Source organism: Mus caroli, unplaced genomic scaffold (assembly GCF_978045245.1).
Source record: "Mus caroli unplaced genomic scaffold, Mus_caroli_1 scaffold_17, whole genome shotgun sequence".
NCBI lineage: Eukaryota > Metazoa > Chordata > Mammalia > Rodentia > Muridae > Mus > Mus caroli.
This window is the reverse complement of record NW_028227272.1, coordinates 94,634,112-94,655,866: the sequence shown is the minus strand read 5'-3', so window position 1 is coordinate 94,655,866 and position 21,755 is coordinate 94,634,112. Positions and strand designations below refer to the sequence as shown.

The window sequence follows — 21,755 nt, the reverse complement described above, 5'->3', positions numbered from 1 at the left end:
AAGGTTTATCTATCTTGTTGATTTTCTCAAAGAACCAGCTCCTTGATTGGTTGATTCTTTGAATAGTTCTTCTTGTTTCCACTTGGTTGATTTCGCCCCTGAGTTTGATTATTTCCTGCCGTCTACTCCTCTTGGGTGAATTTGCTTCCTTTTGTTCTAGTGCTTTTAGGTATGTTGTCAAGCTGCTAATGTGTGCTCTCTCTAGTTTCCTTTTGGAGGCACTCAGAGCTATGAGTTTTCCTCTTAGAAATGCTTTCATTGCGTCCCATAAGTTTGGGTATGTTGTGGCTTCATTTTCATTGAACTCTAAAAAGTCCTTAATTTCTTTCCTTATTCCTTCCTTGACCAAGGTATCATTGAGAAGAGTGTTGTTCAGTTTCCAAGTGAAGGTTGGCTTTCTATTATTTATTTTGTTATTGAAGATCAGCCTTAGTCCATGGTGATCTGATAGGATGCATGGGACAATTTCAATATTTTTCTATCTGTTGAGGCCTGTTTTGTGACCAATTATGTGGTCAATTTTGGAGAAGGTACCATGAGGTGCTGAAAAGAAGGTATATCCTTTTGTTTTAGGATAGAATGTTCTGTAGATATCTGCTAGATCCATTTGATTCATAATTTCTGTTAGTTTCACTGTGTCCCTGTTTAGTTTCTGTTTCCATGATCTGTCCATTGGTGAAAGTGGTGTGTTGAAGTCTCCCACTATTATTGTATGAGGTGCAATGTGTGCTTTGAGATTTACTAAAGTTTCTTTAATGAATGTGGCTGCCTTTGTATTTGGAGCATAGATATTCAGGATTGATAGTTCCTCTTGGAAGATTTTACCTTTGATGAGTATGAAGTGTCCCTCTCTGTCTTTTTTAATGACTTTGGGTTGGAAGTCAATCTTATCAGATATTAGAATGGCTACTCCAGCTTGTTTCTTCATACCATTTGCTTGGAAAATTGTTTTCCAGCCTTTCATTCTGAGGTAGTGTCTATCTTTTTCTCTGAGATGAGTTTCCTGTAAGCAGCAAAATGTTGGGTCTTGTTTGTGTAGCCAGTTTGTTAGTCTATGTCTTTTTATCTGGGAGTTGAGTCCATTGATATTAAGAGATATTAAGGAAAAGTAATTGTTGTTTCCTGTTATTTTTGTTGTTAAAGTTGGCATTCTGTTCTTGTGGCTGTCTTCTTTTAGGTTTGTTGAGGGATTACCTTCTTGTTGTTTCTAGGGCGTGGTTCCTGTCCTTGTATTGGTTTTTTTTTCTGTTATTATCTTTTGAAGGGCTGGATTCTTGGAGAGATAATGTGTGAATTTGGTTTTGTCATGGAATACTTTGGTTTCTCCATCTATGTTAATTGAGAGTTTGGCTGGGTATAGTAGCCTGGGCTGGAGTTTGTGTTCTTTTAGTGTCTGTATAACGTCCGTCCAGGATCTTCTGGCTTTCATAGTCTCTGGTGAGAAATCTGGTATAATTCTGATAGGCTTGCCTTTATATGTTACTTGGCCTTTTTCTCTTACTGCTTTTAGTATTCTATCTTTATTTAGAGCTTTTGTTGTTCTGATTATTATGTGTCGGGAGGTATTTCTTTTCTGGTCCAGTCTATTTGGAGTTCTGTAGGCTTCTTGTATGTTCATGGGCATCTCTTTCTTTAGATTTGGGAAGTTTTCTTCTATAATTTTGTTGAAGATGATGCTGGTCCTTTGAGTTGAAAATCTTCATTCTCATCCACTCCTATTATCTGTAGGTTTGGTCTTCTCATTGTGTCCTGTATTTCTTGGATGTTTTGAGTTAGGATCTTTTTGCATTTTACATTTTCCTTGATTGTTGTGCCGATGTTCTCTATGGAATCTTCTGCACCTGAGATTCTCTCTTCCATCTCTTGTATTCTGTTGCTGATGCTCGTATCTATGTTTCCAGATTTCTTTCCTAGGGTTTCTATCTCCAGTGTTGCCTCATTTTGGGTTTTCTTTATTGTGTCTACTTCCCTTTTTAGGTCTAGTATGGTTTTGTTCATTTCCATCATCTGTTTGGATGTGTTTTCCTGTTTTTCTGTAAGGACTTCTACCTGTTTGATTATGTTATCCTGTTTTTCTTTAAGGATTTGTAACTCTTTAGCAGTGTTCTCCTGCAATTCTTTAAGGGATTTTTGTGCTTCCTCTTTACTGTCTTCTACCTGTTTACCAGTGTTCCTTTGTATTTCTTTAAGTGTGTTATTAAAGTCCTTCTTGAAGTCCTCTACCATCATCAGGAGATATGCTTTTAGATCCGTGTCTAGCTTTTCCGGTGTGTTGGGGTGCCCTGGACTGGGCAAAGTGGGAGTGCTGGGTTCTGATGATGGTGAGTGGTCTTGGTTTCTGTTAGTAAGATTATTACGTTTACCTTTCGCCATCTGGTAATCTCTGGGGTTAGTTGTTGTCGTTGTCACTGTTTAAAGATTGGAGCAGAAGCTGTGTTCCACTCACCAGCAGTCTCAAAATCCTGTGGTGGGTGTCGTGGGTATCTGGCGGGTGTCAGCCGACCCTGCGCTCTAGCTACCCCGGTGCTGGTCCGGCCGGAAGAGGCCTGTGGTCCTACTCAGGCCGGTTTTCTGCTTCCCTAACTAATGCAGTCTCAGGTCCCGCGCGCAATTGGATTGGAACAAAAGCTGTGTTCCACTCACCAGAAGTCTTAAGATCCTGTGGCGGGTGTTATGGGTAGTTGGCGAGTGTCAGCCGACCCTGCACCCTAGCTACCCCGGTGCTGTTCTGACCAGAAGAGGCTTGTGGCCCTACTCAGGCCGGATTTCTGCCTCCCCAACCAAAGCATTCTCAGGTCCCCCGTTATTGGACTGGAGCAGAAGCTGTGTTCCACTCACCAGAAGTCTCAAAATCCTGTGGCGGGGGTCGTGGGTAGCTGGCGGGTGTCAGCAGACCCTGCGCTCTAGCTACCCCGGTGCTGGTCAGACTGGAAGAGGCCTGTGGCCCTACTCAGGCCGGTTTTCTGCTTCCCTAACTAATGCAGTCTCAGGTCCCGCGCAATGGTAGAACACTTGCCTAGCATGAGTGAGACACTAGGTTTGATCCTTAGCAGCACGAAAGCAAATGAATTAAATCGGTGCCTTTTCTTCACTAATGTGCCAACTAAATGGACCCACGCACAGTCGGTCAGTCGCTAAACTAGGACTTCTGGCTGCATGACAATGTGAATGCGTGCTCATAAAATCATTCGGCTTCTCAGGCTCAGTGTGGTGTTCCATGAGGAGCATGCAGAATCCAGCACCTTATTGTGAATAGGCATCTAACTGGGTGGTTTCCCCAGCCTTGGGTAATGCAAGAGTTCTGAGCAAGTTTAAAGGTGCTCAGGTTAAGCTGGCTTGGTTGCTATGTGTAGCAAGTGAACTTTGGACTTGGACTTCTCATCTCAGTACAGAAAGTAATCTATCCCAACCACAGTTAACTGTAGACATTACACAGCTTTCAGCAAAAGATCTGCAAGAAAAGGGCTTTCATGTTGTGATAGGTCATGCTTCTGACCTGGTGGCATTAAAAACATCAAAAGAGCAGCTAACAATGAAGGCGAGAACTCCACTCTGTAGTCCCTAGGAGCCTCATGAGTGTGACGCTGGGAACATGGAGAATTTGCCTTGCGGTAAGATCCTGCGGAAAGTGAGAATGCTATTAGGGCAAAAGACAGCAAAGGCTGAACTGGGTGGTGAATTGGATAGAAAGGGAACTGAGTATCTTCCTGCACATGAAGACAGAACTTGTGGGTTACCAGTACAGTCTCTTTTGGACCTTTTTCAGACAAGTGAGGAGAAATCAGAATTTTTGGGTTTTACCAGCTACACTGAAAACAGTGGAATATGTGATGTTTTAGATATTTGGGAGGAAGAAAATTCAAGTAGCCTGTTGTCAACGTTTTTTTCTTCCCCTTTAACTTCTGCATTCGTTGGATTTTAGTATTTAATGTGCTTTTCAGAAGTGACAGCTCTATTCCTGAAGTTTTTATAAATACATATATAATTAGTTGTGGGGGGGGGAGTTGTTATGTTTTTGCAAACTTTGTTTATGGAGCCATCTGTAAATATTAATTAAGGTGGTATTTGTAATTTTTTACAGGATTGAGTAGCTGTTACGAATTATATAATAAAAACTTGTGACTTATTTAAAAAAAAAAAAAGAATGTGCATGGAAACTGGGCTTGGTTGTGCATGCCATTAGTCCCAGCATTCATGAGGCAGAGATGAACTGATCTCTGTGAGTTCAAGGCTAGCCTGGTAGCCTGGTCTATAAAGTAAGTTCCAGCACAGCCAAGGCTGTTACACAGAGAAACCCAGTCTTAAAAAGCCAAAAAAAAAAAAAAAGGTGTGTGTGTGTGTGTGTGAGAGAGAGAGAGAGAGAGAGAGAGAGAGAGAGAGAGAGAGAGAGAGAGAGAGCTGATGTGCATGGCGCTTTCTTCCCAAGGGTAGGGAATGAGTGAACATCAGAACCTACCAGTTCCTTATTCATTTTATTGAGTCTTTCTCAAAACTGTCAAAAAACTTGAAGAGCTGTGAGATGTGACTGTGATCAACAGCCCTCTGCTAAGACATTGACAGAGCCCATCCTAAGTGTCCTTACCATAGACAGGAGAAGGATACACAGAAGGAACCCAGCTCAAAGAAAGAAGGCAAGCATGCTCAATTGGTAGTGGAGATGTATCGTAATGGACACTAACCACCTTGGATCCCACAAACATACATTTCGAGTTATCACTTATAGCTATAAGAATTAGGGGGAAAGTCCTAACTCTTAAAATATCTCCTTGGGAGCTGTACATACATCCTGATTTCCCTGCCCTGAGCCTCTTGTTCCCTGCATATTCTTTTCCCTCAGTGTCCCCTGGCAGTCTCAGATCTTTGACTTATCTTAGCTGTTCCAGAATGTTCTGTGCTGGATGTTCTGTGAGGTGTAGACCTTTGGGATTAAGTTGGTTCTTTTTGCAGTCTGTGATTGGGATTTTTGTATGGTTTTTCATAGCTTTGTGGTTTCTCTTAAGTACTGACTGACATCCTATTGCCCAGCTTGTAGCAGAGTTTTATATATCCACGAAACACACATGCTCTGTGGCTTCACTCATCCCTGAAGTCATAGAAGACAGTTGGGGAGCCAGGCATGGTGGCTCACGCCTTTAATCCCAGCGCTCAGGAGGCAAGGCAGGCAGATTTCTGAGTTTGAGGCCAGCCTGGTCTACAAAGTGAGTTCCAGGACAGCCAGGGCTATATAGAGAAACCCTGTCTTGAAAAAACAAAGCAAAGCAAAACAAAACAAGATAAAAGAGGCAGTTGGGCCCCAAAATGATCACCCTTTGAGAGGGGACCCTAAGGTGTCAGGCTATTTGTCCAATGAGTCATTGCCAGGGTGGAAGTGAGCCAAGGCTTGACCATATCTTATTGTTTCCCTTGGTCCTGTGGCCCTGTCTTTTGACAGCCAACTCTCTTTGGTGTGGTACTGTTTAGAAGATTCTTCTTGTAAACTCCTTACCTCCTGGGTGACCCACCAGGTACCTAGGAGTCTGCTCTGAGTTGGCCACTCTCTCAAGTCTATCAGATGACAAATCCTTTGAATGCTGGGATATGCAGATCTCTCTAGAGACCAGAGCTGAGTAAGGAAGATCCTAGTTGCATTTAAGTATGTTAGTCTTTAAATGAAAGAGCTGGTGCCTTTGGGAGCAAAATGTAAATGATCAGTTCAGCACTCATGTACTAATGCTGAGACCTTTGTTAGGGACCTGAGTGTTCTGCCAGGACATGGGATTTGGATGTGAGATCAACTTGTTCAAAATGGGAGCTTGGTAGGGACTTTGTATTGCTCTGTGTTTTATTCTTTTTTTTTTTTCTTTAAACCAGGCTTGCTCAGGTCCCAAGGAATTACTAATCTCCCCCTTTTTAAATATTTTATTTTAAAATAAATTTAGAAAAGTATGTGTATGTGTATTTCTCAGTGTGTGTATGCCACATGAGTGCACTGTCCCAGGAGGCCAGAACAAGTATGTATTAGATTCCCTGAAGTTACAGTAACAGGTTGTTTTGAGCTACCCTGCCCCAACCCTCGGGATCGTCGAACAGGGTCTGAAGATCACCTGTAGAGAGAATGGGGGACAAGAAATGTGAAGAATGGACAGCAAGTCAGGAGGCATGGTCAAGCTGGCAAATTTTTATTATTCCCACACAGGTTATATACTCATAGAAGCAGGGTATGGGGAGGGGGATGATGCAGAATCACTCTTTGTTTCTGGGAGAACGCACCTGTTCCCCAAAGCAGGATATTGGAGAGGTAAAAAGCTCAGTAGGAGGAACAGAACAGAATGGGTTGCTAGGTACCTGTCTACAAGATCTAAAGCTATTTGTTCTCAACTGGGGGGCAGTACTTTCCCACAGAGGCCAAGACTTTGTGCTAGTAAGCACTTATGGCTGACAAGGCAGTTAATGTTCAAACAAGGTTGCTCCCAACATCTCTAGGTTGCTCCCAACACTACCCAACATGGGTGCTGGGACCTGAACTTGGGTGCTCTACAGTGTGTTCTGTGTGTTCTTAATGACCCGAGTCATCTCTCCAGGCCTTTCTTAGGTTTTCTAGCCCAGACATTTCATGTGTTTGAGGTTGCCTTAAGCTGTGATTTTTCCTTCATTTTGTGTCATGCCTTCAAGGCTCATTCATATAATAGCTCCTGTCAGAGCTTGATCCTGTCAGAGCCTGGCTCCCATTGACAGCTGAATAACTTTCTGCTATGGCTCTGGCATGTTTCCACTCTTGTGGTCACTGACAGGCTGTGGGCCATTGTGAAGAATTTATGTCTGAATATCTGTCTGAAATTCATTTAGAATGCTTTCAATCAGAGGAACAGAGAGATTCATGGTCCCTCTTTGTGTGCAGCCATAGCCTTAGGAAGAAGCTGTAATGGTGTGCATGGGCAGTGTTGGGGTAGGGCAACAATTAGAAGATATGGGTTTAGAGTTAAGAACTCATGGAGCATTTCTTTCTCCTTCAACAGTTCGCCTCTATGGACAAAGCTTTATCCTCCAGGTTTACTCATCTCAGAGGAAAGACTGGTATCCCGTGTGCCAGGATGATTGGATCGAGAGCTACGGGAGAGCAGCATGTAAAGACATGGGATACCAGTGAGTATGGCAGTCCAGGAGGGACACAATGCCATCATAATGACACTTAAAGACTCTCTCGCCAGCTCTCAGGGACTGGATGCTGCAGACACTTGTAGCCTTCCTAACGCTGGCCCTATAAGCAGAGGGCAAACTCATCCCCTGGCACTGTCAACCTCACCTCACTGCACCCATCCTACATCTTTCCTGGCTACTTGGGAATGCCCACTGAGTGCTGTGGTGCCAGGAGGAAGGGTACAAAACAAGAAAAATAGGTCACAGTCCATCAGATGAGCTGAGCCTTTGTTCTGTTCACTGTAAGTGGGAGCCACTGAAGACTTTGGGCATGGAAGAGACCTGAGCAGAGTCACGCTTAAGAATTCCTTTCTGCTGGGTGATGGTGGTGCACACCTTTAATCCGTGCACCTAGGAGGCAGAGGCAGGTAAATCTTTGATTTTGAGGCCAGCCTGGTTTACAGAAGGTGAGTTCCAGAAAATCCTAGGCTACACAGAGATAGATAGATAGATAGATAGATAGATAGATAGATAGATAGATAGATAGATGATAGATAGATAGATAGATGATAGATAGATAGGAAGAAAGAAAAAGAAAGGAAAGAGAAAAAAAAGAATTTCTTCCTATGTGCAGCAACCAGAGACTTTGGACAAGGTTGAGATGGAATATTGGAATATCTCCTGCCATCACTTCCTGGCCAGGGATTCCAGCATTGCAAAATGCCCTCTGCTATAACAAAACACTTGAGGCTGAGTACTTTATAGAGAATAGGGGTTCATTTTAGCCCACCCTTCTGGAGGAAATCAAAGATCACGTGCTGGCTTCTGTGAAGGTCTTGTACTCTTTCACCTCATGGTAAAAAAGTGGGAGAGCTGATGAGCACATGTGGTAGAGAGGATTGAGGGGTCTGGATCTGCTGTGAATGATCTGTTCTTGAGAGATGTAAAGTGGACCCCTTAGAACAGACTTGATCCCTTTGTAGGAGTGGAGTTGCTGCTACGCAAATGTTACTTAAAGTTCCTGCCACATCTCACCACTGCAGAGTCCTCTCAGCAGGTGAACCACATCCAGACTATGGCTCTCATGAAGTATGGCAGGCCTTAAGCCTGGGAAGAGAGCTCTGGTGTTAATGAGGATTTTTCTTCCATGGGGTCACTGTGAGTTCCTATGCACAGTAGGGCATTCTATTCATCAGTTCTCAAAGGCGAGTTGGTCTATGGTGTGAAAGTTGGCATCTTAGCTAATGAGACGCTTCAAAATACCACCCTATAGGGTTGGGGAGATGGCTTAGTAGGTAAAGTGCTTGCCACAAAAACATGTGAACCTCAGATTGATACCCAGCACCCACATAGGGTATCACAACCATCTGTAACTCTAGTACCAGGGGATCCAGTTCCATTGTCTGGCCTCTGAGAGCACTAGGCATATGTAGGATATATATGTGTGTATATACATATATATACATACATACACACACACACACATATATATATGTGTATATATATATATATATATATATATATATATATATATATATATATACAGACATATAAAATAACAAAATACTTTGTAAAATATAAAAATATAAGGTGAAGAGCAACTGAGGTAGAGGCTCAGTGTTGACCTGTGGTCTCTACACACACAAATATCATGTGTGACTCAGAGTTTTTATGTACACAGTGATACCCCCATATCTAGAACCAGTGGAAATTTTATAACCAGGTAGGCTAACATCTGTACATTTTATTAGACAGTGTGTAATTGGGCATCTTTAGCATAGTGTTGTCCTAGCTCATCCTGGGTATGAAACACAGCTGATGGGAGACTCTAACCTTGCAAGGTTTCTGGATTGGACAATGGTTTTCAGACAGCATGGTTGAATTTGGCCTTGGGTTTTGTTTTCTAGAATGTTCATGTGTCCCTTTTATTGCAACCATCATCAAAGGGTGGCTCTGTGATACAGAGTATGCTCTGTGAATTGATATGCCTGAAGCATTATTTTCAGTAAGATTTTCTGCCTTTTTTCCAGGAACAATTTTTATTCTAGCCAAGGGATACCAGACCAGAGTGGGGCAACGAGCTTTATGAAGCTGAATGTGAGCGCAGGCAATGTTGACCTCTATAAAAAACTCTACCACAGGTATGGAGGGCTCCTTTGATTTGCAGAATTTGAGAGGGATGAGGAAATCTCACAGGTACTGCCTTCCTGAGCTGATTTTTCTAGACTATGTTTTGGGTGGAGGTAAGAGGTGAGCTTCACACTGCTGGAAATTAGAAACAGGATTTGCAGTGACCTTGACTTTATTCTTACCAGCTTCTGTGACTTACATGGTACTTTGTCATTTTGGTTTCAATCTCTACTGTGTGGCCTACTGTTAGTAATAGCTAACATTGTGAAATGAGATTAGACTTTCGTTGTTGTTTGGTTGATTGGTTTTTATTCTGCAGACACTGGAACGTATATTTACTGTGCTAGGGTAAATGTTGGTTGGCTTTTAGTTACTATAACAAAATGCCTAAAGCAGACTGCATTATAAAGAAAAGGGTTTTGTTTTGGTTTTTATTGTATTGGCTCATGCTCTTAGAAATAGAAGATCCATATGTCATGGCATGGCTCTAGCAGGGTCCCTGGGCCACATCTCAGCATGTCAGGAATGGTAAGCCCTGTGTGGCCTCTTCTTGTCTTTATGAAGTCACCAGGGGTCTGTCCTAGAGACTCCTGAATTCAGTGACTCAATTTCACAAAGCTCCACCTTTGAGGATTACAGTTACACCAAGTCTCTGCACTCAGTACCATGACCCTGGGGCTTATTTTCCACCATAAGCTCAGAGGGACAAACTGTATGACACTCTAGCATTGGGCACCAGGAATTCAAGAGACTTTCTGGCCTTGGCTCCAACCCATGACTGTCAGCAAGAGGATGACATAGGGTGGCTAGTTCAATAAACATTTGCTGTACCCAAACCACAGATAATAGGACTGATGGTTGAACTGTTGTGAGTTTGGAGGGGGGAATAGAGACAACCATCATTTGTGGGTGAGTTTACAGGGCCTTAGCTCTTTTCCAATATTTTGATATTTGGAACCCATGATGTCTTCTTTGTGCAGAGATTTCTGCCCCCAGGGAATTGCTTACCTCCAGGTGGCTCAGCTGCCTCTAGGGCCAGCAGTCAGATACTACATATCAGGTCTAGAGAACTAATCACTCACTCCACATCTCTACTGAGCAGCTTATCTTCTTGGTGGCCACCAGCCAGCATGTCCTGATGTAGGCTGGCTGTCCCTGAGAACATGGCAGGGCAGGCCTTGCTGGAGAGCAGTACCCTGCCAGGTGTTCACCCAGACAGCAGGGCTTAGCACAGGAGTCAGGGTGCTTTTTGTGAGTTGAATGCCTCTTTGTCTTCCACAAGGACTCAGGCTTAGAAGAGTCAGCAGGTGTAGAAGGGAAGAAATAGAAGGTGCAGGCTTCTGGTGCAGAAGGGAGCACAACAAAAAGGAGGAGGCTCAGGTTGCCAGCCTAGGTGAGGGCCTTCACAACTCCAGTGGTGGCTGACAGGAAAGCTATTGTTCAGTATTGGGCTTCTTAAAGTTGTGACCCTTTTTCACCCAAGAAAATTTTATGTGACCTCTCAGGTATGTGGGATTATAAGATAGGTATACAAATAAAATGTTTACTGGTAATAAATCATAAAGAAATTTATCTCCATACAATTTTTATTTGTATGTATGTATGTATGTATATGTATATATGTGTGTGTATATGAACATATAGTTTAAAGATGATCTCAAATTTGCATACAAAAATAAATGAGAACGATGCATTTGTTTGTGTAGTACAATATAACTTAAAAAGATGTGAATTTACTTACATACACAGGAGTCCTTGTATTCTACAATTGAACCTGAATAGTTTATACACAAAAATGAGGCATTACAGTAACATTCTATAGCTCGTTACACACAGAAATCTAGACCCTCCAGTGAGGCATTTGCAGAGGGATTCATTGGTGCATATGGCCTGACTGTGTGCTCAGTACAGTGTCCATGGTATGTGTTCAAAGCCAAGGCTTTCGTGAAGTCATATGATGCAGAAATACCCTTTCCATTGTTCCCTTTTTGAGGCTTCCTACCTGGTACCTGGGTGAAAGCACAAGGTAGCCAGGACAGCTCCTTATTTGGGGATTTGGAAAGGTCCCCATTCAGTGTGTGTATGGGTGACAGTGAAGTGGGCTCATGAATGTGAGCCTCTATCTGTCCAAGTGGCCTGGTGGGACACTGATGTGTGGGAAATCAACCGCTACCCACAGAATCACAGCTGGCAGCTGATGCCATCAGAGCATGCTCTGGCCTCTTAAGTGCACCAGGGACAGTGTCTATAGGACAGAACTCAATGATTCTTTCTTCTCATGCACAACGTGGGAAGTTTGACACCCAACTGAGTGACTTTTTTTTTCTATCCCTGCCAAAGTGTTGGTTATGTTGTGATCTGTGGTTTACATGTAAAGCCCTCCAGGGAAATCAGAAGTTTCCAGAGAACTTCCTGATGGCACTAATAGATGGCTGCTTATTTGTTTGTAACAGGGTCTTGCTGTATAATCCAGGTTGGCTCTGAACTGGTGATACTCCTGCCTCAGACACTCCAACACTGAAATTTGTCATGAGACCCAAACTAGAGAATAATTTTAAGTTATACATGGACAGAAGTAAAACCTGAGTTGCCCTCGCCACCAAGCCAAAATCCTTGATTTCCTAGTGGGTACCAAGGTTTGAATTCTCTTGTCTGAAATGTTGGGGGCAGAAAGAATTTCAGAGTTCAAATTTTTCAATTTAACTTTTTATTAATTCTTTGTGAATTTCACACCATGCACCCAAATTCCACTCATCTCTCCATTCCTTTATACCCACCCTTCTCCCTTGAAACCTCCCCCTACCAAAGAAAAAAAGATCTCATTGAGGAAGCTGTAGTGTGTCACCATGTGTCCCATAGTATGTATGGCCACACATCTTTACTTGCAAATGTTCATTTTCAAGTCATCTGGCTTCTGCTACACTATCAGTTCTGGATCCTCACCTGGACTCTTTTCAGCTATACTGTTGTTGTCTAGGAGATCCTGCAGCTTTGGTTCTATAGGACTGGTTCCTTCATGGAGTCGAGCAGCTCATTGATGGGGTAGATGTTTGGGTGGGCCAACTTAAAGCCCTAGATCTGGATTTGTATAGTAGCTGAGTTGGTCAGTCAGCCATTTCTCCTGCACCTACACCACCAGGGTGGGTTCCCCAGCACTGCCCCAGCTCACCCAGGTCTGCAGCAAGGTAAGGGCAGAGCCAGCTTTCTTGCTCTCATGCCCTTGGGGCCAGCTCACCCATGCCCACACCAGCAGGGCCAGTTCTATTGTTCTGCCCAGGCAGAACGCAGAGCCCTCTCTCTAGAATGCTAGTGAGGGGCAGGGCCAGCTCTCCCACTCTTATGACCCCAGGGCCAGCTCTCCTGCCTGCAGATGGCAAGGGGCAAGGTGGAGAGGAAGGGTGTCTTTCCTTCACCTACCCACAGGACGACTGCCATGTTGTGGGGTCAGCTTTCCTACACTCGCACCCTTGGGGCCAGCTCACCTGTGCCCTGCAGAGTTTAGATTTTTAAAATACTCATGTATGAGATATCCTTAGGCTAGGAATCAAATCTAAGGACAGAACTCATTCATTTCATGTATTCCCCTATTTATTAAAATTTATTTAGTCTGTGTATGTGGTGGGGGTGCTGTCATGGCACACAGGCAGAGGTCAGAGGTCCTTTTTATATGGATTTCAGGGATTAAACTCAGACTTTCAGATTTGGAAGCGAGTACCCTTACTCACTGAGCCAGCTCTCTGGCTTTTGTGTATACCTCATATGCATAAACTGAAGGTCATTACATTCTAACCTGACTGTGACACTTCACATGTGGTTAGGTCATTTGTGCAGGGGCTCCAAAGTTTTAAGATTTTGACATGGTGAGGATCAGGAATCAACTTGGGTTGTTATCTTATTCAACCTGTTGAGATGAGGCTGAGAGAGGGTAAGCTTCACACCCAAGGTTGCATAGCTAGACTCTGAGTCTGGTACGCTGACTGAATCCAGTCTTTGCCACTGTCTTCATGCAGGTCTAGTCATATCATTAGGGTCATTAAAGTGGGCAGGAGGCAACACTAGGAGAAGACATCGGTGTCTCTCCCTGCCTTGGTAACCAGAGTCCCTTCTTCTTTCCAGTGACTCATGTTCATCTCGCATGGTGGTTTCTTTGCGCTGTATGGGTGAGTACATACTTCCCAATGCTGCTTTTCTATGATTCTGAGTAGGATCCAGTCTGTGGTTTTGGGAAAATGTCCCTGGGGCTTGGGATACGGTGAGAGAAGGCCTCCAGGAACCAGCAAGGATGTGCCTTGAGGCCTCTTGCTTACACGAGGATCTCTGATTTGACATTTTGCTGCACTGTAGTGTAGGTGATGGCTGGATACTGACAGGCCTTGCTTTTAGGTGCCATAATGAAGAGGGGGCCTTAGTGGATACTTCTCCATGAAGCAGAAGGATACTTAGCAAGTTGTGGGTGAGCCTGAAGCCTCAGAATCAGTGACCTGGCCTAGGTCAAAGCCAGAGCAGTATCATTCAGTCTTCCGCTGGACATAGTTTTCAGAGGAGAGTCTGACATCAAGCATGCCTGCATGCACTCTACCTCCTTCGGGAGCTTGCTTAGGAGAAAACTGGGGTCTCTCTCTCTCTCTCTCTCTCTCTCTCTCTCTCTGTTTGTGTGTGTGTGTGTTTGTGTGTGTGCTTGTGTGTATGCGTGAATTACTCATGGACCCCACACTAGATAAATATAGATGTCCAGCCTAGGCCCGGGACTTGAACCCGACGCTTTAGCAAAGGAGCTCTGAATCTCCTTAAGGCCCCCTTATTGCACAGCTAGGAGAGCACTGTTGTTAGCCCCTTTGTCTACATGTGCTTCATGGATTCTCACAGTCACTCACAGAGGTGTAGCTGGCACTTAGAGGATGCAATACAGAAGTCCTGCCCCATACTGTGCTGAGATGCATCAGGCCTGCTCATCTAGTACCCCAACACCAGCCACCAGCCTGGGGGCCTTCCAGCACCTCAGGACATCTCCATCTACTTCTTATATTACCTTGGCTTTTCTCAACTGAAAACTTGACCCACAGGTGTGAAGTTTCAAGAGCTCCATCTTCAGGCCGGCAGGAACTGTTCACCCTGAAGTAGATCTCATCCCTGCTCAGCAAAGAACCTCTGTGTCTTATTTCCTGGGGGGTGGGAGGGTGGGGGAGGGTCAGCTTTCATCTACCCCGATTGCCCCTCACTTACCTACTGAGTCACCTCACACACACTCACCTCTTGACTCCCCTTTATAACACCTGCTAAAACCCGCACTTGCCTCCTCCCTCACTCTCAGCCTGATCTACTACTCTCTTCTTTGCTCAGAAGTCTGGGGGTTGGGGTGCTGAGTGTGTCAGTCTCCATGAGGAGCCTGTTACTCAGGGCTTTTTTAATCCTGTCAGAGATCTGATGGACTCAGGTAGCAATAAGAATTAGCTTCTGTTCCAGCCAGGGAAGGAGTGGCCCCTTGGGGACCTAGGTGACCATCTACTTGCCACTTGCTTATTCAAACTCCTAATAATAAGAAAACAGAGGCAGCAATGGCCCCACTGCCTGGTGAGGCCAGAGAAAAGCAGCTAGCTGGAGCACACATGATTGGCTTTGTGCTGGCCCTGGTGTCTTCTGTTCTGTTGACTGACACCTGACTTATGCTTCTCACCCTCAGAATGCGGGGTTCGCTCAGTGAAACGCCAGAGCAGGATTGTGGGTGGATTGAATGCCTCACCAGGAGACTGGCCCTGGCAGGTCAGCCTGCACGTCCAAGGCGTCCACGTCTGCGGAGGCTCCATCATCACCCCCGAGTGGATTGTGACAGCCGCCCACTGTGTGGAAGAGTATGTCTACATTCTGTGAAGTCTAGGGTAGTAGAGTGGACTCATGTGGCCCAGACTTTTGGGTTTGGAGTGTGGCTCTGCCACCATGTGATCCACACCAAGCTGTGTGGCAGCTCCCATGTCCTGCTGGGGTGACAGTGCTGCTGTGTGGGGGACATGTGCGCTACAGGTGCACAGCCTCATCCACTCATTACACAAATGTTCCCGTGTTATCTCCTGCCTGCTGCTGCATCCCAGCCTGGGGTAGGGATGATCAGCATCACTGTGACTAGATATGCTTCATCTATGAGTTCTGAGAGCTCCTGCTCTATCAGTCTCATTTTTCCTGGATGCTAATCTCAGAGCAAGCCCACTTTGAAAACCTCATACTATCCTAGTAGGTTATCTGGAGCCTTTGTAGATACCCTCTGTCTTGGCATTGCCCTCACAGGTGGGCAGAAAAGGTGACAGCACCATATTGCATAGTGCCAGCTCTTGCCAAAGACATTGTTCCATCTTCCATTCTCCCTCCATCTTTTCTTTCCACCTCTTCCCTCTCCTCTCTTCATTTCCAAGGGTTTTATTATGTAGCTTAGGCTGGCCTCAAAAGAATAATTATGCCCCAGGCTCCCGAGTGTACAGGTGCAACCCATTTAGAAAAAAATCAAATCTTTATTAGATTTTGGGCACTTGCTGCCTTAAGTGAGTCTCAGTCTGACTCAACTCCTGGCCCATCCATTCTCTGGCTATGTACCCTTGGACAGATGACTCAATGTCTCTTAGCCTGTTACTACCACACAAGAGTGCCCTTCTCTTCTTCCTCCCCGGCACTGCTGGGAAGTTAGGGAAGCTATCTCTCCTGGGAGTGTACCTTCATTCTTCATGCATCCCAGATTCTGAGTTTCCTCCAGTCGTTGAAGCTAGAAGTTCCAAAGAAAATCCCCAGATGAAAGAAAAATGTGATAGTGATAAGACTCCAAGTATGTCCATCAGTACACATTTATTAAGCACCCCCTGTGTCAGTAAATGCTCCGGCATATAAAGATTAGTGAGACCCAGGCTTGTCAGGACATGATCTCAAGTATCACAGAAAGGTGTGGCTCTATTTGTAGGCTGGTGCAGAAGATGGGAGAAGGAACAGATTCCTTGGGGAGTCATTCAGCTATGGGGAGGTGGGAGGGAAGTGAGAAGTTCCTTGCCCCAGCCTCACTCTGTGACTCTGTCATCTTACTCCAGGACTGTGAACACCTCTTATCTGTAGTCCTGAGTTTCCATGTCTGTCCTTCTGTCTCTCAGACCCCTCAGCAGCCCGAGGTACTGGACGGCATTTGCGGGAATTCTGAGACAGTCTCTCATGTTCTATGGAAGTAGACACCAGGTAGAAAAAGTAATTTCCCATCCAAATTACGACTCTAAGACCAAGAATAACGACATTGCTCTCATGAAGCTGCAGACACCTTTGGCTTTTAATGGTATGTGAGACTCAGCCCAGTAGAGGGCAGTAGCACTCCCTGGTTGTGTGGATCAGAACTGGCTTCAAACATCACTAGTGTTCCTGGGGGACAACATCCTCTCCCGCTGAGGCCATCTGGTTGATAATTTGTAAAGATTACTGGTTTTAAAAATGGTTAAAATTTTTTAAACTTATTTTATGTGCATGGGTGTTTTGCCTACAATTATGGTCTGTGCACCACTTGCTTGCCTGGTTCCCACAGAGGCCAGAAAAAGGTGTCAAATTTCCTGAGACAGTTGTGGGCCACCATGTGAGTGTTGGGAATCAAACATGGGTCCTGGTGTTCTTAACTACTGAGCCATCACTCCCAAGACAACTGTTAACTCACCTTTTGCTCTTCTTTAAACAGATCTAGTGAAGCCAGTGTGTCTGCCAAACCCAGGCATGATGCTAGACCTAGACCAGGAATGCTGGATTTCGGGGTGGGGGGCCACCTATGAGAAAGGTGAGGCTTTGGGTCACACAGGATGGGACACTGATTTCCACAGTGGGACCCCTTCATTTGAATCCCAGTTCAGTTATTCAGTGGTTTCTGGCTTTGGACAATTTACATGAGCTATGTATCTTGCTTTCCCCATTTGATTACAACACCAAATTAACCCTACCTAGCACATAGGAAGAGAGCTTGACATTTTGATGGACTGAGGGAGTATACAAGTTACTTCCTCATTCCCGTGACAAAATTCTTGGCAAAAGTAACTCAAGGGAGTTCCTTAGCTGAAGGGAAGAGGATTTATTGTCCACAGTTTGAAGGTGCCGGCCATTATTGTGGGGAAGGCATGGTATCAGGAGCACATGATGGCAGGTCACATCCATATATTCAGGACTCAGGAAGAGAGAGATGAATGCTGATACTCATCTCACTTTCTCCTTTTTATTCAGTCTTGGACCCAGCTAAATTTAGAGCATTTTCCCTCCTGATCCACCCACTCTAGAAATCCCCTCATAGATATGCTCAGAGGTTTGTCTCCTAGTTGATTCTAGAGCCTGTCAATCAATGTTAACCATTACAGGGAGGGAGGAGGGGAGTGAGGTATTCGATCATCTGCATGGAATATGGGCCTCTTGAGGAAGATGTCCACAAGAGCTGCTGGCTGATGCCTCTGTTGTTAGGGAAGACCTCGGACGTGCTGAATGCTGCCATGGTACCCTTGATTGAGCCCTCCAAATGTAATAGTAAATACATATACAACAACCTAATCACACCAGCCATGATCTGTGCCGGCTTCCTCCAGGGTTCTGTCGACTCTTGCCAGGTAATTGTGAGTTTTTATTTAACCTTTGAATATGCAGTTCCCACTGAGCCCCTGGGAGACATGGGGCTCTTCTGGGATCAGAGATACCTCCCAGGGACATGGAACCAGCTGGGAGCAGCTGTGGGGAGGGATGTGACCACTGGCAACATGTATACCTCTGACAGAAACCAGGGCTGTGCACGCTATGGTCTCCAGAGAAGCTTTAGCTTGGCATAAGTGTTGGTGTGGTTGAAGTGTGTTCTGCCATGCATTTGCTAACTGTAACTGCCATGCACCAATATCACCTTTTGGATTATGTCTCTGTGACCATTGCCACCTTCAGGGGAGACATATCCACACCCTCTCTCATATCCAGAGACTCTGTGTCCTCTCTGCAGATACCATTTAGTGTGCCTTTTTCTTCTCAGTAACTTGCTGTGTTCCCCAGGGAGACAGTGGAGGGCCGCTGGTTACTTTGAAGAATGGGATCTGGTGGCTGATTGGAGACACGAGCTGGGGCTCGGGCTGTGCCAAGGCACTCAGACCTGGAGTATATGGGAACGTGACGGTATTTACAGATTGGATCTACCAGCAAATGAGGGTAATTTTCTCTATTCCTGGGCTGTCCATGTTCTTGAGCTCAAGTCGTGGATCTGGGAGGATTGCACCTTGGCAGAAAGCAGAGACTTTCATGGCCCAAGCTTCTCCTGGATCCTTTCACCCCTCTGTTCCAGATCCTTTCACCCCTCTGTTCCCTATCCCTATGATTTCTCAATCCCTCTATATACCCACTGTAGGCCTATGGTGCCTGTCTATCTAGAGGGAGGCACTGTCAACCTTACTGGCCTTGCTGCTACCGCTGATGGCAGAGCTGGACTCATAGAATCGCCTTGGCCCCCCATTTTAGTGCAGGGTCAGCAAAGCCAGGCACCTACCCAGCCTTCACCCACTCACATACTTGGGTGATGGAATAGTCAGAATGGTCCTCTTCCTCAGAGGGGTCTCTTGAGGGGCATTATGTTCATGTTCAGAGGGAGAGGGGTGACTAGAGATCTCAGTTCCCCAACTTGGGTCCAGGAGAGGTTGCACAGCAAGGAAGAAGCCCAGGAGTTCCTGTGAGCCTACCCTCCTAGCTCATCATTACAATCTGTTGGATCTCCAGCTCCTTCCATTCCAGGGATCAAAAAGATGGAGGGTTTCCTAGGGAAAGAGCATCTCTCCTAGTATCTGTCTGATGAAGAAAGAATGGGACTAAGGTATTGCTGTGAAGCCTGATTGTGTCAATGCAAGTGACACCAGGGTCCACGGTGTCACATCTCTTGAGGGAAAGTCTTCCTGGAAGAGTTGGGAACGGACAAGTCAGACTATGCTGATGGGCACAAAGAGGAGACTTACAGGGAGGGGGCAGAATGGAGGGAACTGAGCTTTGTCTGTCTTAGGAGAGTAACCTCATCTCTTCTTCCTGTTTGCACAGGCGAACAGCTAATCCACGTGGCTGGGAAGTTTGTCCCAGACTTCCTTTGTCTTCAACAACCTTCTGCAAGAAAACCAAGAGCCTGAATTTTAACTTCCTGTGCACAATGTGCCTTTTGAGATGATTCAAAGGGCCTTTCACTTTTATTAAACAGTGACTTGTTTGACTGTGCTCCCTGGTCCTGTGAGGGCTTCAGTGCCCCACCCCTGGGCCACTTCTGTAGCTCCCACCAGAATGGATGACCAGATCTTGTTGGGTTTGGGCACATAGGGCCAAAGGCAGAGGAGGGTGGCACTCTCATGTTGGAACTTCTTTTGGGCTCATGCTCAGGCCTTTTTTGGATAACTAAGGACTATGACCTCTGAGTAACCTGATGACCTGAGAAAGAGTAGGGAGGCCAGGCAGGACCTTGGGCCCAGGAAAAGGTCCCTTGAGAGTGAGAGCTACCCATTGCCTGTGGCCTAAATCTGCTGTGCAGGATGGGCTGGTCATACTGTAATGACTTCATTAACAGCCTGGGTGAACACGGCTGGGAGTAAAGGGCTTGCTCTCGTGCATGTTGACACGACGGCCATTTCCAAGGGTGATGGAGGCTTTCCCAAGCTAAGGGCCTAGGCAGATCTCTCAGAGCAAGAAGCTAATGCTGGCATGTCCCTTGGGTGAGCTCTACATGGTGTCATTCAGTCTGGCTCTTGGCTCCCCACTACTGTTTCTCTCAGCCTCTCGAGCCTGAAACTTACCTCTTAGCTTTGGCTACAGGCATGGCCTAGTACCTGATGGAGCCTGTATAGCTCAGCTAATCAAATGGCGGCTCAGGTCCATCAGAATCAGGGACTTGTGATTCCAGTCACCTTGCTTCTGGGTCGTGTTTCTTCTCTTACTACCTCACTGCACCTGGACACTAGAGTGGATGAATGTCTGGAGTTCACCTGCATTTGGACTGTGTGATTGTGCCTCAGACATTAGACCTCTTCCAGATGGTTTGGTTGTTCTGTAGACTGGCAATGAGATTAGAAGTTCCTAGCTTGGGATGAAGATGAAAGACAGGAGATCATTGTCTTCTGTCCCCTTCTGGCCCTGGGTTTATACCAGGAAAGCCATGCCAGAATTACCAAATATGAAGTATGAATGTCTTACCCATAGTGAGGGCTCTGCCTCCTTCTCTCTGCCTGGTTCTTCAGAAGGCAGTGAATGGGTCATAACTGGGATTCCATCTTTGCTGGGGAAAGTCTCCCATCTAGGAAATGGTTACCACTCCATGTAAAGAAAAGTCCCTCATGCGTCCTCTGGGAATAACACTCTAGGGACCTTCTTAGATGCTGTAAGGTACCTACATACAGACTAAATGTGCAAGCGCCTTGAAGTGTGAGAACCTGTCCCCTCCTTAGCTCTCCTTGTCTTTGCTGTTGGTTGGTTATTTCCTGCTTTGTGTCTGTTCTGAGCTGTGAGATTCCACTGTGAAATATATGAATAAAGTATATAATTCTTTTCATTACTTGTCGGCTCTGTAGTTGTGCCCCAGGGGCAAGGCCAGGCTACAGTTCCTAGTTCCAAAAGGATGTCAGTGCTGCTGCTAGGTTGGGAACAGATGCTGTCAGAGCACTACCCCAGAACTGGCAGGCCCTGGTTGACCCCTGTGCTTGGACATAGTCTTCCAGTGACTCCTGCAAGAGCCTTACTACCAGCTCCCCAACACAGCCTCCCAAAGTCCAACTCCAAGAACCACACCATCTCAGCTCCTCCTTAGGTCTCCCTCATAGCCCCTTGGCCCTGAAAAAGAGGAGATTGGGCACCTAGTAAAGCCTCTTTATGTCAGCTGCCATGTGGAGGCCCTTAGCTCTGGAGACACATTTCCAGGCTCCCACATCATCAGGCAACCTGATATAGACTAAGTCCAGCATCTGTACCCTGTGACTTCTTTCCAAAAATCCCAGATGGTTCATGGTGACAGAGATGCTGCCTCATACAGCGTACACTTCTCTTCCCTGTAGTTGGGACTATGAATAGGTAAAGGATGGATGTGGTCTTCTACATAAGAGCTAAAGCCACCCTGCTTGTAGTTCTTAGCGCACATGTATTTCTGCTGTGATACCATTCCCCCTTCTTGTCTTACTTTCCAACAGGACCTTATGTATAAGACCACCAAGATAGCCTCAAATGCTACATAGATTGAAAGAAAAGAGGTACATAGATACAGGGAGGGTAACTTTGACTTTCTCCTTCTACATCCAGAGCGCTAGAATCAAAGTCATGTATTTCCACACTCGATCTTATGTGGTACTGGGGATTGAACCCAGAGCTTCCTGGGTGTTAGGTAAGCACTGTACTGACTGGGATACATCTCTATCTCCAAGCAGCATATCTAACTTACCCTGTAGATTCCTCACCAATTAACCCACATTCGTCAGACTCCTATCTCAGCCTGAACAAACCTTCCCTAACATGTTCCCATTAGCTGC

General features: G+C 45.5%; 1 protein-coding gene across 1 annotated transcript; it reads left to right on the top strand.

Moving 5' to 3' along the window:
- Nucleotides 1-3,401: 3,401 nt before the first annotated feature.
- LOC147000690 (transmembrane protease serine 2-like) lies at nucleotides 3,402-20,791 on the top strand. The gene is made up of 10 exons (XM_085832123.1): nucleotides 3,402-3,611; nucleotides 6,996-7,122; nucleotides 9,147-9,257; nucleotides 13,363-13,406; nucleotides 14,927-15,095; nucleotides 16,371-16,546; nucleotides 16,937-17,032; nucleotides 17,701-17,843; nucleotides 18,271-18,423; nucleotides 19,297-20,791. Exons 1-10 carry the CDS (start codon nucleotides 3,593-3,595, stop codon nucleotides 19,306-19,308), a joined length of 1,050 nt encoding a protein of 349 aa, XP_085688249.1. The 5' UTR covers nucleotides 3,402-3,592; the 3' UTR covers nucleotides 19,309-20,791.
- The last annotated feature ends 964 nt before the right edge of the window (nucleotides 20,792-21,755 follow it).